General features: G+C 39.2%; 1 protein-coding gene across 1 annotated transcript in view; it reads left to right on the forward strand.

Annotated features, from left to right (window-relative positions):
• The window catches only part of LOC126187801 (TP53-binding protein 1-like), a 352,433-nt gene that overhangs the window by 78,791 nt on the left and 257,463 nt on the right, over positions 1 to 16,179 (forward strand). The window contains exons 3-4 of the mRNA XM_049929085.1: positions 8,734 to 8,860; positions 9,151 to 9,254. Of these exons, the coding sequence (XP_049785042.1) occupies positions 8,734 to 8,860; positions 9,151 to 9,254 (231 nt within the window). The remainder of the gene's footprint in view (positions 1 to 8,733; positions 8,861 to 9,150; positions 9,255 to 16,179) is intronic.

Raw genomic sequence — 16,179 nt, forward strand, 5'->3', positions numbered from 1 at the left:
CCTTTTAAGAGAATTTCCGTCAGTTACACATACTGATGGTGCTTCAGACCCTCAGTATCATGTAACAGTGCACCATATAAGGACTACTTTTGTATTGTTTCCACTGTGGTTTATTTCCCATGAACAACTTTGTATTGGGGAAACAGACTTTGAAACTATGGCACTGGCAGCACATTTGTTGGAAAGCACATGGTCATCACCATTGTACCTGGTTGGCAGCTGTGTAATGGTTGTAAAGCATTCACAGCCTGGATGAAGCTACTTAGTGTAACAGATTGGAGATATCCTGTGTTATTTTTCCAGTTGTACGAGGACGTGCTGAAAAATATTGCCTCCAAATTTTATATGTACATACTCTTACAGCTTTTTAAATAAGACAAATGTCAATAACATTCTAAATCTTTATTCTTCAGGTCTGCATATTCATACCCTGGCAATGAACATGTTTCTCACAATGAGAGACCAATTTGTTGATACTGTCACTGAGAAGTTTGACTTTGTTGACAGAGTCACATCATCACCTCTGCTTGCAGTGCTTCATTCACTATCAAAGCAATGTATTTGAAAGTGTTCTTTCAGTTTTGAAAACATATGAAAATCGGATGGGACCAAGTGTTGATTGTATGGAGGATGATTGATGACAGCAAACTCAAGGCGTCAGATTATTGCAGGTGTTGTAAAGATCATGTGCGGTCCGGCGTTGTAATGCTGTAGGAGAGGGTGCTCCCTGTGTGGACAAACTCTTAAAATTTGAAACTCAATTACAACAGGCTGTTTTTCATGCACTGACATAGCTGCACTCCACAGTCTGCTGTGTTACACGTTATTATTCGGAGCCCAGATATAGAATGTTAATAACATGTATTTTATTTGAAAAGCTGTAAAACTTCTCACATATAGAATTCAGAGGCAGGAGGAAGGGTCAATATTGAAAGCAAAAAAGCTAGTCATTCTGGAAGATTAAAACTGCAAAGGATGTGGTCAGAACGGAGACAGGACAGCCAGTCAGTGCACAAGGTAAGCCTACTATCACAATCAAACTGAATGACAATGTTGTGCCTGATAATTCACAAGGTGTGAGTATTTTTAATAACCAATTTCTAAAAGTAGCAACAAAAATAGGATTAAATGGCTTGTTTGAAGAAGCAAGGAAATATATTTAAAATGTCATTCAATATAACTTCCAGCAATTCAATTAATTGCATTATAAAAGTTCTCAAAAATAAAAGCTCCTATTGTGTTGATGCAACATCAAGCAGAATTCTGAAGAGTTGTTATATCTTAACAAGTAATGCTCCTAGTTATCTATGTAAATTCTTCACTACCACAGGGAATGTTTCTGGACAGATTAAAATATTCCATTGTTAAACACCTTTATAAAAAAGGCAACAAGGACTAAAATAATTATTTTCCATTTTCCATACCATTGTCTTTTTCCAAAATATTCGTTAAAGTGATATACTTAAGAGTAGTCTCACATTTAAGCAGAAACAATTTACTGAGCACATCACTGCTTGAATTCCAAAAGGGGTGGGTCTGAGAATATTATTTATATGCTCACTTACCACATATTATGATCCTTCAATAATAACATAATGACAGTTGATATTTTTTGTGATGTTGTAAAATCTTCGCAGGTTTCTTGCCGCATAATGTAACAGTGTGAGCGCAATGATTTGGAAAGCCTACTTTCCCTTTTCTTCTTCTGGAAAGAGAGGGTAGCCTTTCTGAAGCATTGCACTCACTCCGCCACACACCGTCAGGTGGCTTGCGGAGTATGGATGTAGATGTAGATGTAGATGTAGTGTCATATTATGCGACAAGAAATCCATGGTGATTTTATTACACTGACATGCTGGGAAAACATTTATAGAAACCTTTTTTGTTATCTTTCCAAGGCATTTGATTGTGTAGATCATGGTACTCTTAATATTTATGTTTTATCGAATTGCGGCCTTACAAACAGCTGAGTGAATCGTGCTTGACAACCAGAATGTAAAAATCACATTCAGCTTTATAACAAGGGCAGCCACAACCATTTAAATTCTTGGTAAACTGAAAATGAATAAAACTTCAGACTGATGTTAACTGCTGATTTATTCATATGAACAGTTCTGCTGCATTAAAGCATCATTTCAGCTGATACTACATGGAAAGGAAAGGATCCTTGTAATCTATATAATTAAAAGTAGAGGACAGCCAATAATATTACATAGAAAGAAAAGCATCCTTGTAATCTACATAATGAAAAATAGCCAATAGAAAGAAACCTAAATAAAAAGTACTGATAGTAGTGTCACATAGATTAGTACACTGAGACACCCCCACCCTTCTTAGTCACAGAATCCAACCTCATGAAGTGGGAAGTAGTCAGTATATAATAATGCAGAGCATTGAGGCGACTAGGTAAAGCTGAACACCTGCACCTCATGACAGCCAACTACATGGTTGCCATTATGAATGTGTCTTTTAGTACCAGATATTTTCAATCTTGCTTTGGACTAGTTTGAATTGTGCCTCTCCTCCAGCACTATTTGCCCCAATGTTGTGCTGGTTGTTATTTGTTGTCTTCTTCCTTTCTACATGGGGCTGAATTCTGTGACTGTGAACTATGGGGCTGTCTTCATGTGCTGAGTAATGTGACATTAATGGAAATACTTTCCATTTAGGTTTATTGTTACTGGCTGTCCTTTATTTTTTAGTTATATGTATTATAAGGATGCTTTCTTTTCTATATACAAGGTGTACAACGTTTCTTCTGCTGTTTTTTCCCCAACATTTGAGGCTTTAATGAAACAAATTGGTTACACATGTATCATTCAAAGTATTTTCCATCGCTGGCCACTACTTTCTTGGGCAGTGTACAAATCATGCGTCGAAAAAATTGTTCATCTTTTGAAGCGATCCACGAATCTATCCAATTTGTGACTTCTTCATGAGATCGGAAGTGTTGGTCTGCCAGGCCATGCGCCATTGATCTAAACAGGTGATAGTCATAGGGAGCAATCTCTGGAGAATACGGCGGGTGGGGTAGGACCATTTTAATGTTTCCGTACGTTTTGACTTCTTTTGCAACGTGGGGTCGAGCTTTGTCGTGCTGCAAAATCACTATATCGTGCCTCTCGCTGTATTGCGGCTGTTTGTCTTTTAATGCTCTGCTCAGACACATTAATTGCACTCGATAATGAGCACCCGTGGTTGTTTCACTTGGTTTTGACACCTCATAGTACACGACGCCGAGCTGGTCCTACCAAATGCAGAGCATGATCTTGGAGCCGTGAATATTCGGTTTGGCCCTCGATGTGGAAGCATCGTCGGGGTAGCCCCATGATTTTTTGCATTTAGGGTTATTGTAATGAACCCATTTTTCGTCACCGGTCAGAATGTGATGCAGAAATCCCTTCCATTTTTGCCTCTGAAGCAACTGTTCACAAACACCATTCGACGTCTCTTGGTTTCTGCTCATACAGGACCCAAGTTCCTTCTTTCTGAATTATGCCCACAGCCTTGAGACATTTTGAAATGGCTTGCTGTGTCACTCCCACTAATCATGCCAATTCTTCTTGAGTGTGACGCGAGTTTTCACTCATCAATGTCTCCAATTCTGCATCTTCGAAAACATTCTCTCTTCCACCACTATGCTGGTCTACGACGTTAAAATCACCGTTATTGAAGCATCGAAACCATTCACGACACGTTCTTTCACTAACAGCATCCTTACCGTATGTACTTGAGAGCATTCTATGGGACTCGGCCACTGTTTTCTTCATATTAAAGCAAAACAGTAACACCTCCCACAAATGATGAGAATTAGGCTCGTAAACTGACACTTTCAATCAAGAACAACTTTATGATGTACACACAAATCAATCTGTTTCTTTCGACCACTACTTACCGTTGTGGCCACCTATTGACAAACAGCGGTAGGAAAGTTGTACACCTAGTAGCATCACCTGAAGGTGCTGCTTTAGTGCAGCAAAAGTGGTTGTGTGAATAAATCAGCAGTTAACAATACTTTGCAATTTTATTCAAGTTCAATTTACCAGAATGCAGAAAGCAGTACTGAATAATACAAAGTTGGAAGTTAGAGAAAATTTTAGCGACTTTGGAAAAATCATGGAGGCACGCAAGATTCCATTTTTTGTCTAGTCTATTCTTTAAATATATGAGTGCTTTTCGACTTCACATTCATCAAGCAGAATTGGTACTTTTTTCAGATGATACTTGTAATGTAACAAATATCATTAGACAGAAAGCAACATAAGAAATTGTTAATTATGATCATCAAAGAATTGTTTGTGGTTCTCTGAAAATGGACTCTCCCTAAATTTTGGAGAAACACACTAGATTCAGTTCTGTATAAAAAATAGTCATACTAATAATTGATGTAGGAGTCTGTAATTTTTGGGTGAACATATTGATGAAAACTTGAATAGTTGCTCAGACAGTTAAGTTCAACTACTTTGGCACCTCATATAATTGCTAGTCTTGGAAACAAACATAAAACCTCCTGGGATGGATATTGTACTTCCCCTTCAGAATGTCTTACGGAATAATTTGCTGGGATAAATCGTCACTTATGAGGAAAGTATTGAGTGCACAAAATCGGGCAGTAAGAATAAAATGTGGCACTCATCCACAGTCATCTTGTAGAGACGTCTTCATGGAGTTAAGCATTTAACTGCACCATCCCAATAGACATATTTGCTAATGAAATTCGTCATAAATAATCCATCACAGTTTGAGGGCGATGGCGTTGTCCAAGAGGAAAAAGTTAACTTCATTATCCGTTATTAAAGCTGTTAGTGGCTCAGAAAGGAGTTTAATATGTAGCAACAACATTGTTTGATAACATGCCTAATAATATAAAATGCATGACAGGCAGCAAAGCAAATTTTAAATTTAATCTAAAAATCATTTCTGTGGGATAAATTCATTTGTTCTCTAGACGAATTTTTGTATGAAAACTGGTAACATATAAAACTAATTTTTGCCCAAGTAGGACTGAAAAATATGTACTTTCATTAATGTTAAGACAACCATGTATAAAGACAGTGTAAATTGTCTTGTTCCATATCAGTTTGATTAAAAAAATTATGTAAATGATCTGTTGAACATGCAACTAATTAGTTATGGAATTACGGCAACTGCAGTAGCATTTCTACAGAAGTGACCTGTATTGTATTCATGTTATTACCTCTGGTGCATGCATCATCGCCTGCCCCCCCCCCCCCCCCCTTCCCCACCACTATCCCCAACTCCCACACAAAATGAAGGGAGGAGGAGTACATGTTGCATCCCTGAAGGTGTTATCAGTCCAGTATCAGTGTGAAAACTGCACTAATAACACACAGGTATTATAAACTTTTGTAACCACTTTATAACTCAGGTCGCTCGAGTTTTGCTGCCAGTCTGCAGAGTCCTCACTGGCTCCATAGGGTGTGGCATCACATGGAGTAGAGAATTACTTTATGCATTTGGAGTGTGCCAGGCCATCCTTGCGCAAGTTGCTCTGTCCACACATACTGTCTCTGGCACACTATTGGTGATCTTTGGAGACACACTGGGCTACTCTAGAATCAGAGCCTACTCCCAACCACCAGACTTTGACGAACTGGCAGTGGCACATGGCAGTAGTGGAAGAATTGATGTGCTGCAGGGAACAATTTCTCTTCATGTCAGGCACTGAGATAGCATTGCACAATGACAAAACCACAGGCTAGCGGCAGCTATTTGCTCAGACTAATTCATTCATGCAATCAGGTTGGTGGTAACGCAGAGCTTTGTGTGGCACATTGTGCAGAAAGATTGCCTAATTGTCAAATGTATACTTTCACGACCAAATGATAGCCCAGAACATTTTATTAATTGTGAGAAAGACTGCCACAGTTGGACCCAGAAATGTGCCCTCTACCAGATGATTAAAGAATCTTCATCGCCCATGTACTTTTGGATCTCTTTGGCTCACTACTGCCTCTTGCAACTTTAGCTGTTGTCTTATACTGTACCCAAATGTTTTACCATTGGGAGATCAGACAATGGAAAATGTGGATTAAGCTTTCACTTTTGTTTGGATGGTATGTTTCAGCTGCCTGCAACTGGTGGCTTCTGACAAAGACAACCAATGGAAGGTAGAACTATTCTGTACCCTGAAGCGACTCCAAAGCATGCTTCTTACGAGAAAGACACCAAATCATGCAGCTTTTAATGAAATGATAGAGTACCTTGAACTACGCCAGCTTTGTGCCGCTATGAACAAAACACATTTGTTTTCACAAACCTGGCATGGTAAAACAGTTCTTTCCACATATAGGCGCATTATGTGTAGCTCTTGAGCCACTATACCAAGAACTCAGTCTTAGAATGGTATGACAGTACAGTGTCTTTCAGGATAAAAGAAGGAAACAAAGTTGTGTCCCTTGGTATGTGTGTAGCAGGATACTGGAGTGTATCCCCACTCCCACCAAACCAGGTAGTGCCCACCCCACATCCAGACATGGACACCATACCAAACATTAAGAGGAAAGGGCACAATTGGGACAGTGTGATGTAAATAGTGAGTGTGGTTCCACTTGGATTCACCTGTGATTCCATAAATTAATTTTGTTCACTCCTGCTTGCGGGATTAGTAGTGTGGCCTCAGAATCCCACAGTTCCAAGTATCAGAATAGCCAAAGCTGTTTCGATACTTGTATATACTACAATGTAAAAGAGCACAACTCATCTGTATGCACTTCTATAAATAAGTCAATGCACCATTTCAATGAAAACGCATTTGTTCACTGTAGTGGTAAACAAGTAGTGTTGATAAATTGTATTTGTATTAGTCTTTGATCACAAGGATTTTTTGTTTGATTACTATCTTCAATCAGTTATGATCATCTTCAGATCAGTTTGTCTCAAGCAACTGTTATAAAAATGTTTTAGCTGAGAAAGACTACATTAAAAATATGAAGCATTATAACTACAAAAGACAAACAGTGTTGTTGTTGTTGTGGTTTTCAGTCCTGAGAGTGGTTTGATGCAGCTCTCCATGCTACTCTATCCTGTGCAAGCTGCTTCATCTCCCAGTACGTACTGCAGCCTACATCCTTCTGAACCTGCTTAGTGTATTCATCTCTTGGTCTCCCTCTACGATTTTTACTCTCCACGCTGCCCTCCAATACTAAATTGGTGATCCCTTGATGCCTCAGAACATCTCCTACCAACCGCTCCCTTCTTCTAGTCAAGTTGTGCCACAAACTACTCTTCTCCCCAGTTCTATTCAGTACCTCCTCATTAGTTAGGTTATCTACTCATCTAATCTTCAGCATTCTTCTGTAGCACCACATTTCGAAAGCTTCTATTCTCTTCTTGTCTAAACTATTTATCGTCCATGTTTCACTTCCATACATGGCTACACTCCATACAAATACTGCCAGAAACGACTTCCTGACACTTAAATCTATACTCGACGTTAACAAATTCTTCTTCTTCAGAAACGCTTTCCTTGCCATTGCCAGTCTACATTTTATATCCTCTCTACTTTGACCATCATCAGTTATTTTGATCCTCAAATAGCAAAACTCCTTTACTACTTTAAGTGTCTCATTTCCTAATCTAATTCCCTCACCATCACCCGACTTAATTCGACTACTTTCCATTATCCTCGTTTTGCTTTTTTTGGTGTTCATCTTATATCCTCCTTTCAAGACACTGTCCATTCCGTTCAACTGCTCTTCCAAGTCCTTTGCTGTCTCTGACAGAATTACAATGTCATTGGCGAACCTCAAAGTTTTTATTTCTTCTCCATGGATTTTAATACCTACTCCGAATTTTTCTTTTGTTTTCTTTACTGCTTGCTCAATATACAGATTGAATAACATTGCGGAGAGGCTACAACCCTGTCTCACTCCCTTCCCAACCACTGCTTCTCTTTCACGTCCCTCGACTCTTATAACTGCCATCTGGTTTCTGTACAAATTGTAAATAGCCTTTCGCTCCCTGTATTTTACCCCTGTCACCTTCAGAATTTGAAAGAGAGTATTCCAGTCAACATTGTCAAAAGCTTTCTCTAAGTCTACAAATGCGAGAAATGTAGGTTTGCCTTTTCTTAATCTAGCTTCTAAGATAAGCCGTAGGGTCAGTATTGCCTCACGTGTTCCAATATTTCTATGGAATCCAAACTGTTCTTCCCCGAGGTCGGCTTCTACCAGTTTTTCCATTCGTTTGTAAAGAGTTTGCGTTAAAAATTTTGCATCCATGCTTTATTAAACTGATTGTTCGGTAATTTTCACATCTGTCAACACCTACTTTCTTTGGGATTGGAATTATTATATTGTTCTTGAAGTCTGAGGGTATTTCACCTGTCTCATACATCTTGCTCACCAGATGGTAAAGTTTTGTCAGGACTGGCCATCAGTAGTTCTTATGGAATGTTGTCTATTCCCGGGGCCTTGTTTTGACTCAGGTCTTTCAGTGCTCTATCAAATTTTTCACGTAGTATCGTATCTCCCATTTCATCTTCATCTACATCCTCTTCTGTTTCCATAATATTGTCCTCAATTTTATATCGTACATACTCGGGGGCCGACATTGGCAGCTGTTGGCTACACCATACAAGGTCAGGTACAATTGTTTGTAATTGAGATTTATGATGTTTTATATTTTTTATTCTGGCAGTTTTGGTTAAAAGTCAAAACACTGGGAAGTTCTAAGTAATGCTACAGTAATCATTGTGTACTGAATGTACAGGTGAAGTTTCTCCATGCTCCCAGGAGGATATGTTTGCTTCAGAACCACCAAGCCCTGGCATCATTCCCTGCAGCATAGGGAATACTGTACCTACAGAAGTTACCGAAGAATGTACTAAAGATGAAAAGTGAGTATTCAGCAGATGCTTAGGAGCAGAAATGTTTGTATTGCTTTATTACGTTTCTAGGAATGCAGTTTTTTGATCACAGTTATAATAAATCAATATATAGTTACCGAATAACAAATTAGAACCTGAAAGAAAAATTACATACACACATTTATTCCATAATTTTGCATGCTTTCTTTTTGTGCTTGTGCTTGTAACTGTTGAGGTGATACATTTACCCTGGTTCACATTTTAGAGCTAATATTTTGTTGGTTAACATGTTTGTACCATTTATTTTTTATTTTTAACAGAATGGAAGTGGATAACACGGCAGATTTGGTAGGAGAGGGACGTGCATCTAAGCGACAGCATGTGGAGTCAGATGATGACTGCACAAAAATGAAGAAAAGTTCAGGTGAGATAATTCATGTTCTAATAAGTATGCAGTATATATATTTGGTATTGTTTTAACCTATCTCCATTAAAACATTATAACAACAGAAGATCTGGGATAGAGTAACAACTATATAAAATGGATGGATTGCTTCTTGTTTGAGGGTGTGTTATTTTTTCCTCCTTTTTTTCCCCCCTACATCTGACAAAAGACTTAGTCCGATAGCTGACAATAGACTTAGTCTGATAACTGATATTATCTAGCATTCTTTTTTTCATTGTGCCTGCCTGCCAATCAGTGCCTCCTAAGAAGCAGAATATTTATTTCATGTTGTTAAAACATTATAAAGTACTTAACCTGCCAGAGTATTGTAGTTATGAAACAATAAATTGTAACAAATCTTGAGATTCATGAGGCATAAGTCTAAGATGGGCCAACGGCCTTGCTGCTGTGGTAACACTGGTTCCCGTCAGATTACTGAAGTTAACCGCTGCTGGGCTGGGCCAGCACTTGGATGGGTGACCATCTGGTCTGATGAGTGCTATTGGCACGTGGGGTGCACTCAGCCCTTGTGAGGCAAATTGAGGAGCTACTTGATTGAGAAGTAGTGGCTCCGATCTCATAAACTGACATACAGCTGGGATAGCGGTGTGCTAACTACATACCCCTCGATATCCACATCCGGTGACACCTGTGAGCTGAGGATGACATGGCAGCCGGTCAGTACCATTGGGCCGTAATGGCCTGTTTTGGAGGATTTTTAGAAGGAAACATTCCACGTGTGAAAAAATATATCTAAAAACAAAGATGATTTGACTTACCAAACGAAAGCGCTGGCACGTCGATAGACACACAAACAAACACAAACATACACACAAAATTCTAGCTTTCGCAACCAACAGTTGCCTCGTCAGGAAAGAGGGAAGGAGAGGGAAAGACGAAAGGATTTGGGTTTTAAGGGAGAGGCTAAGGCGTCATTCCAATCCCAGGAGCGGAAAGACTTACCTTAGGGGGGAAAAAAGGACGGGTATACACTCGCACACACACACATATCCATCCACACATATACAGACACAAGCAGACATATACAGAGGCAAATATATAAAAAGAAAGAGAGGCATATATATAAAAACAAAGGTGATGATGAGACTTACCAAACAAAAGCGCTGGCAGGTCGATAGACACACAAACAAACACAAACATACACACAAAATTCTAGCTTTCGCAACCAACAGCTGCTTCGTCAGGAAAGAGGGAAGGAGAGGGAAAGACGAAAGGATGTGGGTTTTAAGGGAGAGGGTAAGGAGTCATTCCAATCTCGGGAGCGGAAAGACTTACCTTAGGGGGAAAAAAGAATGGGTATACACTCGCACACACACACATATCCATCCACACATATACAGACACAAGCAGATTGCCTTTTAATATGCCTGCTTGTGTCTGTATATGTGTGGATGGATATGTGTGTGTGTGCGAGTGTATACCTGTCCTTTTTTCCCCCTAAGGTAAGTCTTTCCGCTCCCGGGATTGGAATGACTCCTTACCCTCTCCCTTAAAACCCACATCCTTTCGTCTTTCCCTCTCCTTCCCTCTTTCCTGACGAAGCAGCCGTTGGTTGCGAAAGCTAGAATTTTGTGTGTATGTTTGTGTTTATAAGGTGGACCAAAACTTGACGCTGAGAAAGACAGTGGAATTGACATCAGTAGTGGCCTATACCAGGTTGCATCCACTAATTTAGAAACACCTAGGAAAACATAAATCAGATGATTGGACAGACATTTCAGCTCTGCCTTCTCCTCCCAAGTATGAGTTAATGTTCTTTAATCACTGCACCACTTCACATTGTTTGTTAACAGGGAAAAAGCCTTTGAGTGATGTGAGAAGTAGATCAAGATGTAGAAACTAAATAGATGGTGAGAAGTTGACATACTTACTGTTTGTCTGCTGAGGCGCAGACCCCAGGCTTGCAATGATAAAGTGTGACAATGAAATGAACTTTCAGATGAAACATGGATGTTAGGGATGTGCTGTATACAAATGTGGATTACCATACCTGTGAGTAGGATGTAATAGAGAATAGCGTTGTTTATGAAAGGTGAAGATTTTGGGCCAAAGTTCCTGTTTGCAAACAGCATTTCTCTGTCAAGATGATTCTTTAACATTCACAACATAGTATTAGTTTAATCATGTTTAACTTTTCTTTATATGCAAGCAATTACATGTATGAACTAAGCTGACATTTGTTTTACCTGAAGCCTCGTGATGTTAGTGCTAATATAGCTCCTAAACATAGAACATTATCATTTTGAAAGATCTCATCGAAATCTATAACTGTTAAAATTATTTATTTATAAAATCCTCAATTGCATTGGCAGCCTTTAACAGTTTCTGTGCCAGGCCTATTTTATGTACCTGTCCCTAGAAACAAGGCAATTTTGCCAATATTTAAAAAATCACTGCATCAGATCTACTTTTTGGATTGAGGCAAATTTGGTACCATTTTGAAGTTGCACATTTCTACTTTAATTCTGTGTAAAAGAAACAACATGTGTTTTTAAGAATTTAGAAAAGTCGTATGGATAAGAGAATGCAATTGTTGTTTATTTTTAACTAATATTATGGCACTACATAACATCTTTCTGTCAGTCTACAATAATTGCATACAAATTTCACACAGAATCACATTGTCTTTTAAGCAGAGTAAAACACCACACTGTTCACATTCGTACCATGTCTCTTTGCAAGAAGCTTTGCCATTCTCTTTCTTACTCTTGGCACTGCACACATGACACACACGAGCAGCATATTTCTTTGTAGCTGGAGGTATGTGCTGCAAAAACTGTCTCTTTGTTAGCCGACCTACAGTTCCTTCATTCCTTTGTATGACTTCAAGTGTATCATATTCAACAAGCTGAACTGCAAGCATTGTTATGAAGTCTGTTATTGTGAGTTTCTTGTTGTGCACTGTACTGTATAGCCAAAAAGCATTTGATACTCCCATCAGCAGCAGGTGGAAATAAAATTTTGCCACCATTTCACAGTTCTGTGCTGGAATGGCGTGTACTACAGGCACTGGTCGGCAATATCCACTCCAATTTTATTCAGATTTTAATCCAGTATCTGAAGTGGTTTCATTACTACAGACCCATTTTTCGTAGTATGCATACCAAATGTGGCCTGATGCCTTGTAGACTATGTATACACATCCGTTTTATCCTTTCACTTCATTGCTAATACATTATCTTTATGCTGAAAAGACATTTCGCCCTTTCTCAGCTTAGTAGATACTAAATCTTTAGGTAACCCTTTCCTACATTTGTTCACAGTACCAACAGCTCCAGTACCTTTGTCAGCCAGTCATTGAAAAAGCTCTGGACTGGAATAAAATTGGTCTAAATACACAATATGACCTTTACTCAGCAGGACAACAATGGCAATACAACAGCGGACGAAGAATTGTCAACAATATGCTTCCCAGCATAAACTTCATAGTTTACAACATAGCAACTAATGGCTTCAGCAACAGCGTAAACCTTCAGTCCATACTTATGAGGCTTATTTTGCATGTAAACACGGAAGCTCACACCACCTCGAAATGGGCATATTCCTTCATCAATTGTCAGTTTGTCTGAGGGACGATATGCCTGGATACATCGCTCCTTCAAATTCTTTACTTTATAAAGTGGGTGAAATCCATCTTCACCTGGTTTTTTCTGTTTAGAATTGTCAACAAGATGCAAGCACGATAGTATCTGAGTAAAACACATATGACTCATAACTTGGGGACAGAAGTTACAACTAAGAACAGGATTAGTGCTCCAATGGTCCACAATTTTTGGCTTTCTTGAAATACACATTTGGAAAGGCATACCCAAGAAACGCCTCATCTCACTTTTAGTCACTGGCTTCCAGTAACTAAAAACTGAATTAGGCTTCGTGTTATTTCCTCTTCCTTTCTTCTGGATTGTCTGTGATGCATACAAATTTGTTTGTTTCTTGAGTTCTTTTACTCACTGTCAGTAAGGAACACTTTACTGCAATCCAGTACAGAACTTGAATCATCATTATTCACTAGAATCTGCCTGGGTGTAGTGTTGACAGGCAGAAGTCAGTAGGTGTCAAATTCAGTCCAGTCAGCATCTTTTGAATATGGCACAGCCGCTGGATTTGAAGTAACACCTTCAACGTCATTTTCATCTTCATCTGAAGACAAGCTGTTGTCGATCTCGCTCTCTAAAAGGAATATCCCATTATATGTAACTACATATATCTCTTGCAGAATACATGTTCAGCAGAAACGTGTCTACTTCACAATTACGAGCAGTGATGTGCCGTTGAAAATTTGGGAATACGTAACTTCAAACATGCCATTGTATTCAGAACCGTCAGAATCACTCTCTACATTATCCAGAGTGCTGCTATCATTAATCAAATCCACGATTTCTGCATCTGATAAAAACTCTGCCGAGACGTGATTACAAACATGAAACAACACGACGACGTAAGGAAGACTGAGAACGCAAAAAATAAGTTTTAACATGAATTACGGTCTTGTAAACAACCCTGCTGTGCTATCTATGGACGCATTGTGTTACTAAACATCTGTAAAACGTATAATGCTGGCCAAACCTGTAAAAATAACGTTGCAGTGTTTTGCATTAAATTAAATGTAGTGGCCCGTAAATTTTATGGGTCTGGTGATTTTTGCGCAATCCTAGGCCCATAAATTTTGCAGGTTTGGCACTTAAGAGTGTTAACCATTTTCAGTTGGAACACAGCAGAAATGCAAAAACAGTTGCTAATGAAAGCGAATCAGAGCTTCTTGGTGGTTTTCAGCGAAGCCAAACTGTTACTGATAAATAGCTATGCAGAGTTGAAAGAAGTGTAATGACAGCTACTCAAAAAGCAGACATTGAATTTGAAAGTGATGTACGAGGGTCACAATTTTTTTTTAATCCCTCTTTTATTCTACATGTTTGAAAGTTTTACAGTGTGTAGATACATCCTTTAGGAACAATATTTTCATTTCTCCACATAATTTCCATTCCTCTCAACTGCCTTACGCCATCTTGGAACCAGCGCCTGTATACCCGCACGGTAAAATTCTGGACCAACCTGTAGGAGCCACTTTTTGGCAGCATGCACAAGGGAGTCATCATCTACAAACCTTGTTCCACGAAGAGACTCTTTCAGTTTCCCAAAGAGAAGAGAGTCACATGGAGCCAGGTCAGGACTATAAGGCGGGTGTTTCAGTGTTGTCCATCCGAGTTTTGTGATCGCTTCCATGGTTTTTTGACTGACATGTGGCCGTGCAACAGCAAAACATCCTGCTTTTGCTGATGTGGTCGAACACGACTCAGTCGAGCTTGAAGTTTCTTCAGTGTCGTCACAATTGCATCAGAATTTATGGTGGTTCCACTTGGCATGATGTCCACAAGCAAGAGTCCTTCGGAATTGAAAAACACCGTAGCCATAACTTTTCCAGCAGGTCTGGCTATGAATTTTTTTTTCTTGGGTGAATTTGCATGATGCCGCTCCATTGATTGCCTCTTCGTCTCTGGTGAAAAATGATGGAGCCATGTTTCATCACCTGTCACAATTCTTCCAAGAAATTCATCTCCACCATTCTCGTACTGTTCCAAAAGTTCGCTGCATACCGTTTTTCTTGTTTCTTTTTGAGCCACTGTCAATATCCTGGGAACCCATCTGGCACAAACCTTTTTTAATGCCAACACTTTCAGTATTCTGGAAACACTTCCTTCCCTTATCCCAACGTAGCGTGACAATTCGTTCACTGTGATGTGTCTGTCAGCAGTCACCAGTTCGTCAACTCTCTGCACATTGTCTGGAGTGTGTGCAGTACGAGGCCTGCTGCTGTGAGGACAATCCTCAATATTGCTGTGCCCGCTTTCATCACGTATCCTGCTTGCCCATCGACTAACTGCACTGCGATCGACAGCAGCATCTCCATACACCTTTCTCAACCTCTTGTGGATGTTTCCCAATGTCTCATTTTCACAGCACAGGAATTCTATGAAAGCATGTTGCTCCTGACGAACGTCAAGTGTAGCAGCCATCTTGAAGACATGCTGTGACAGCGCCACTCACAGGAGCAGGTTGAACTAAGTTTGAAAACAAGCTGGAAGGATGTATCTACACACTGTAAAACTTTCACATGTGCAGAATGAAAACTGTATTTTTACAAAAATAGTGTGCATTTCTTTTGGAGTGACCCTCGTATTACATTCTACATTGTCCAGAAACATTAAGGACTTGCGGCTATATATAAATTCAGTCTACATATCAAAGTTTTCAGATCAGGTACACGTCAGGTATTATGGCCATGGAGAGGGGGAAGAATCCTGACATATTTATTTATTGTGTTCAGTCTTTCAAAATTACTTTACTGATAAACATCACTGCATTGGTCCTGCTTCTGATCGTTGTGCAGATGCAGTGGTGGTAGATATAGAAACAACTGATTGCGTAATCAAAAAACAACAGAAATCAGTCGATAGCAGGCTAGGCCACTCAACATGATAGGTCATTCCTTGCATTCCAGGTCATATTTGTGGAAGAATTTGCACTAATTTTAGTTTTTATTGTTGGAACAATGGAGTATTCCTTATAATTTGGAAAAGGCCCTTCTGGTCCCTCTGAACTAAAGATCTTTCTTACTGATGTCAATTTCTTGTAAAATTAAGGAAGATTTTATTGAGACTGAAGAACATGTACTAGCATTCAGTATGGATTTCTCAAGCAGTAATTTTTGAAAACTCAACTTTCTGTATTCATCCATGATTGTTTACTGAGAAAAGTGATTGGCAGTGGTGAATATTTGCTTAAAATATTTGTAAGCTACTGCAGAAATTGGGCTATACTTTGGCATAAAAGATAGTCAGCTGATCTTGGACAAATAGTTCCAATATAATTTGGTTTGAGAAGT

The sequence above is a fragment of the Schistocerca cancellata genome, chromosome 5 (assembly GCF_023864275.1).
Source record: "Schistocerca cancellata isolate TAMUIC-IGC-003103 chromosome 5, iqSchCanc2.1, whole genome shotgun sequence".
Classification (NCBI taxonomy): domain Eukaryota; kingdom Metazoa; phylum Arthropoda; class Insecta; order Orthoptera; family Acrididae; genus Schistocerca; species Schistocerca cancellata.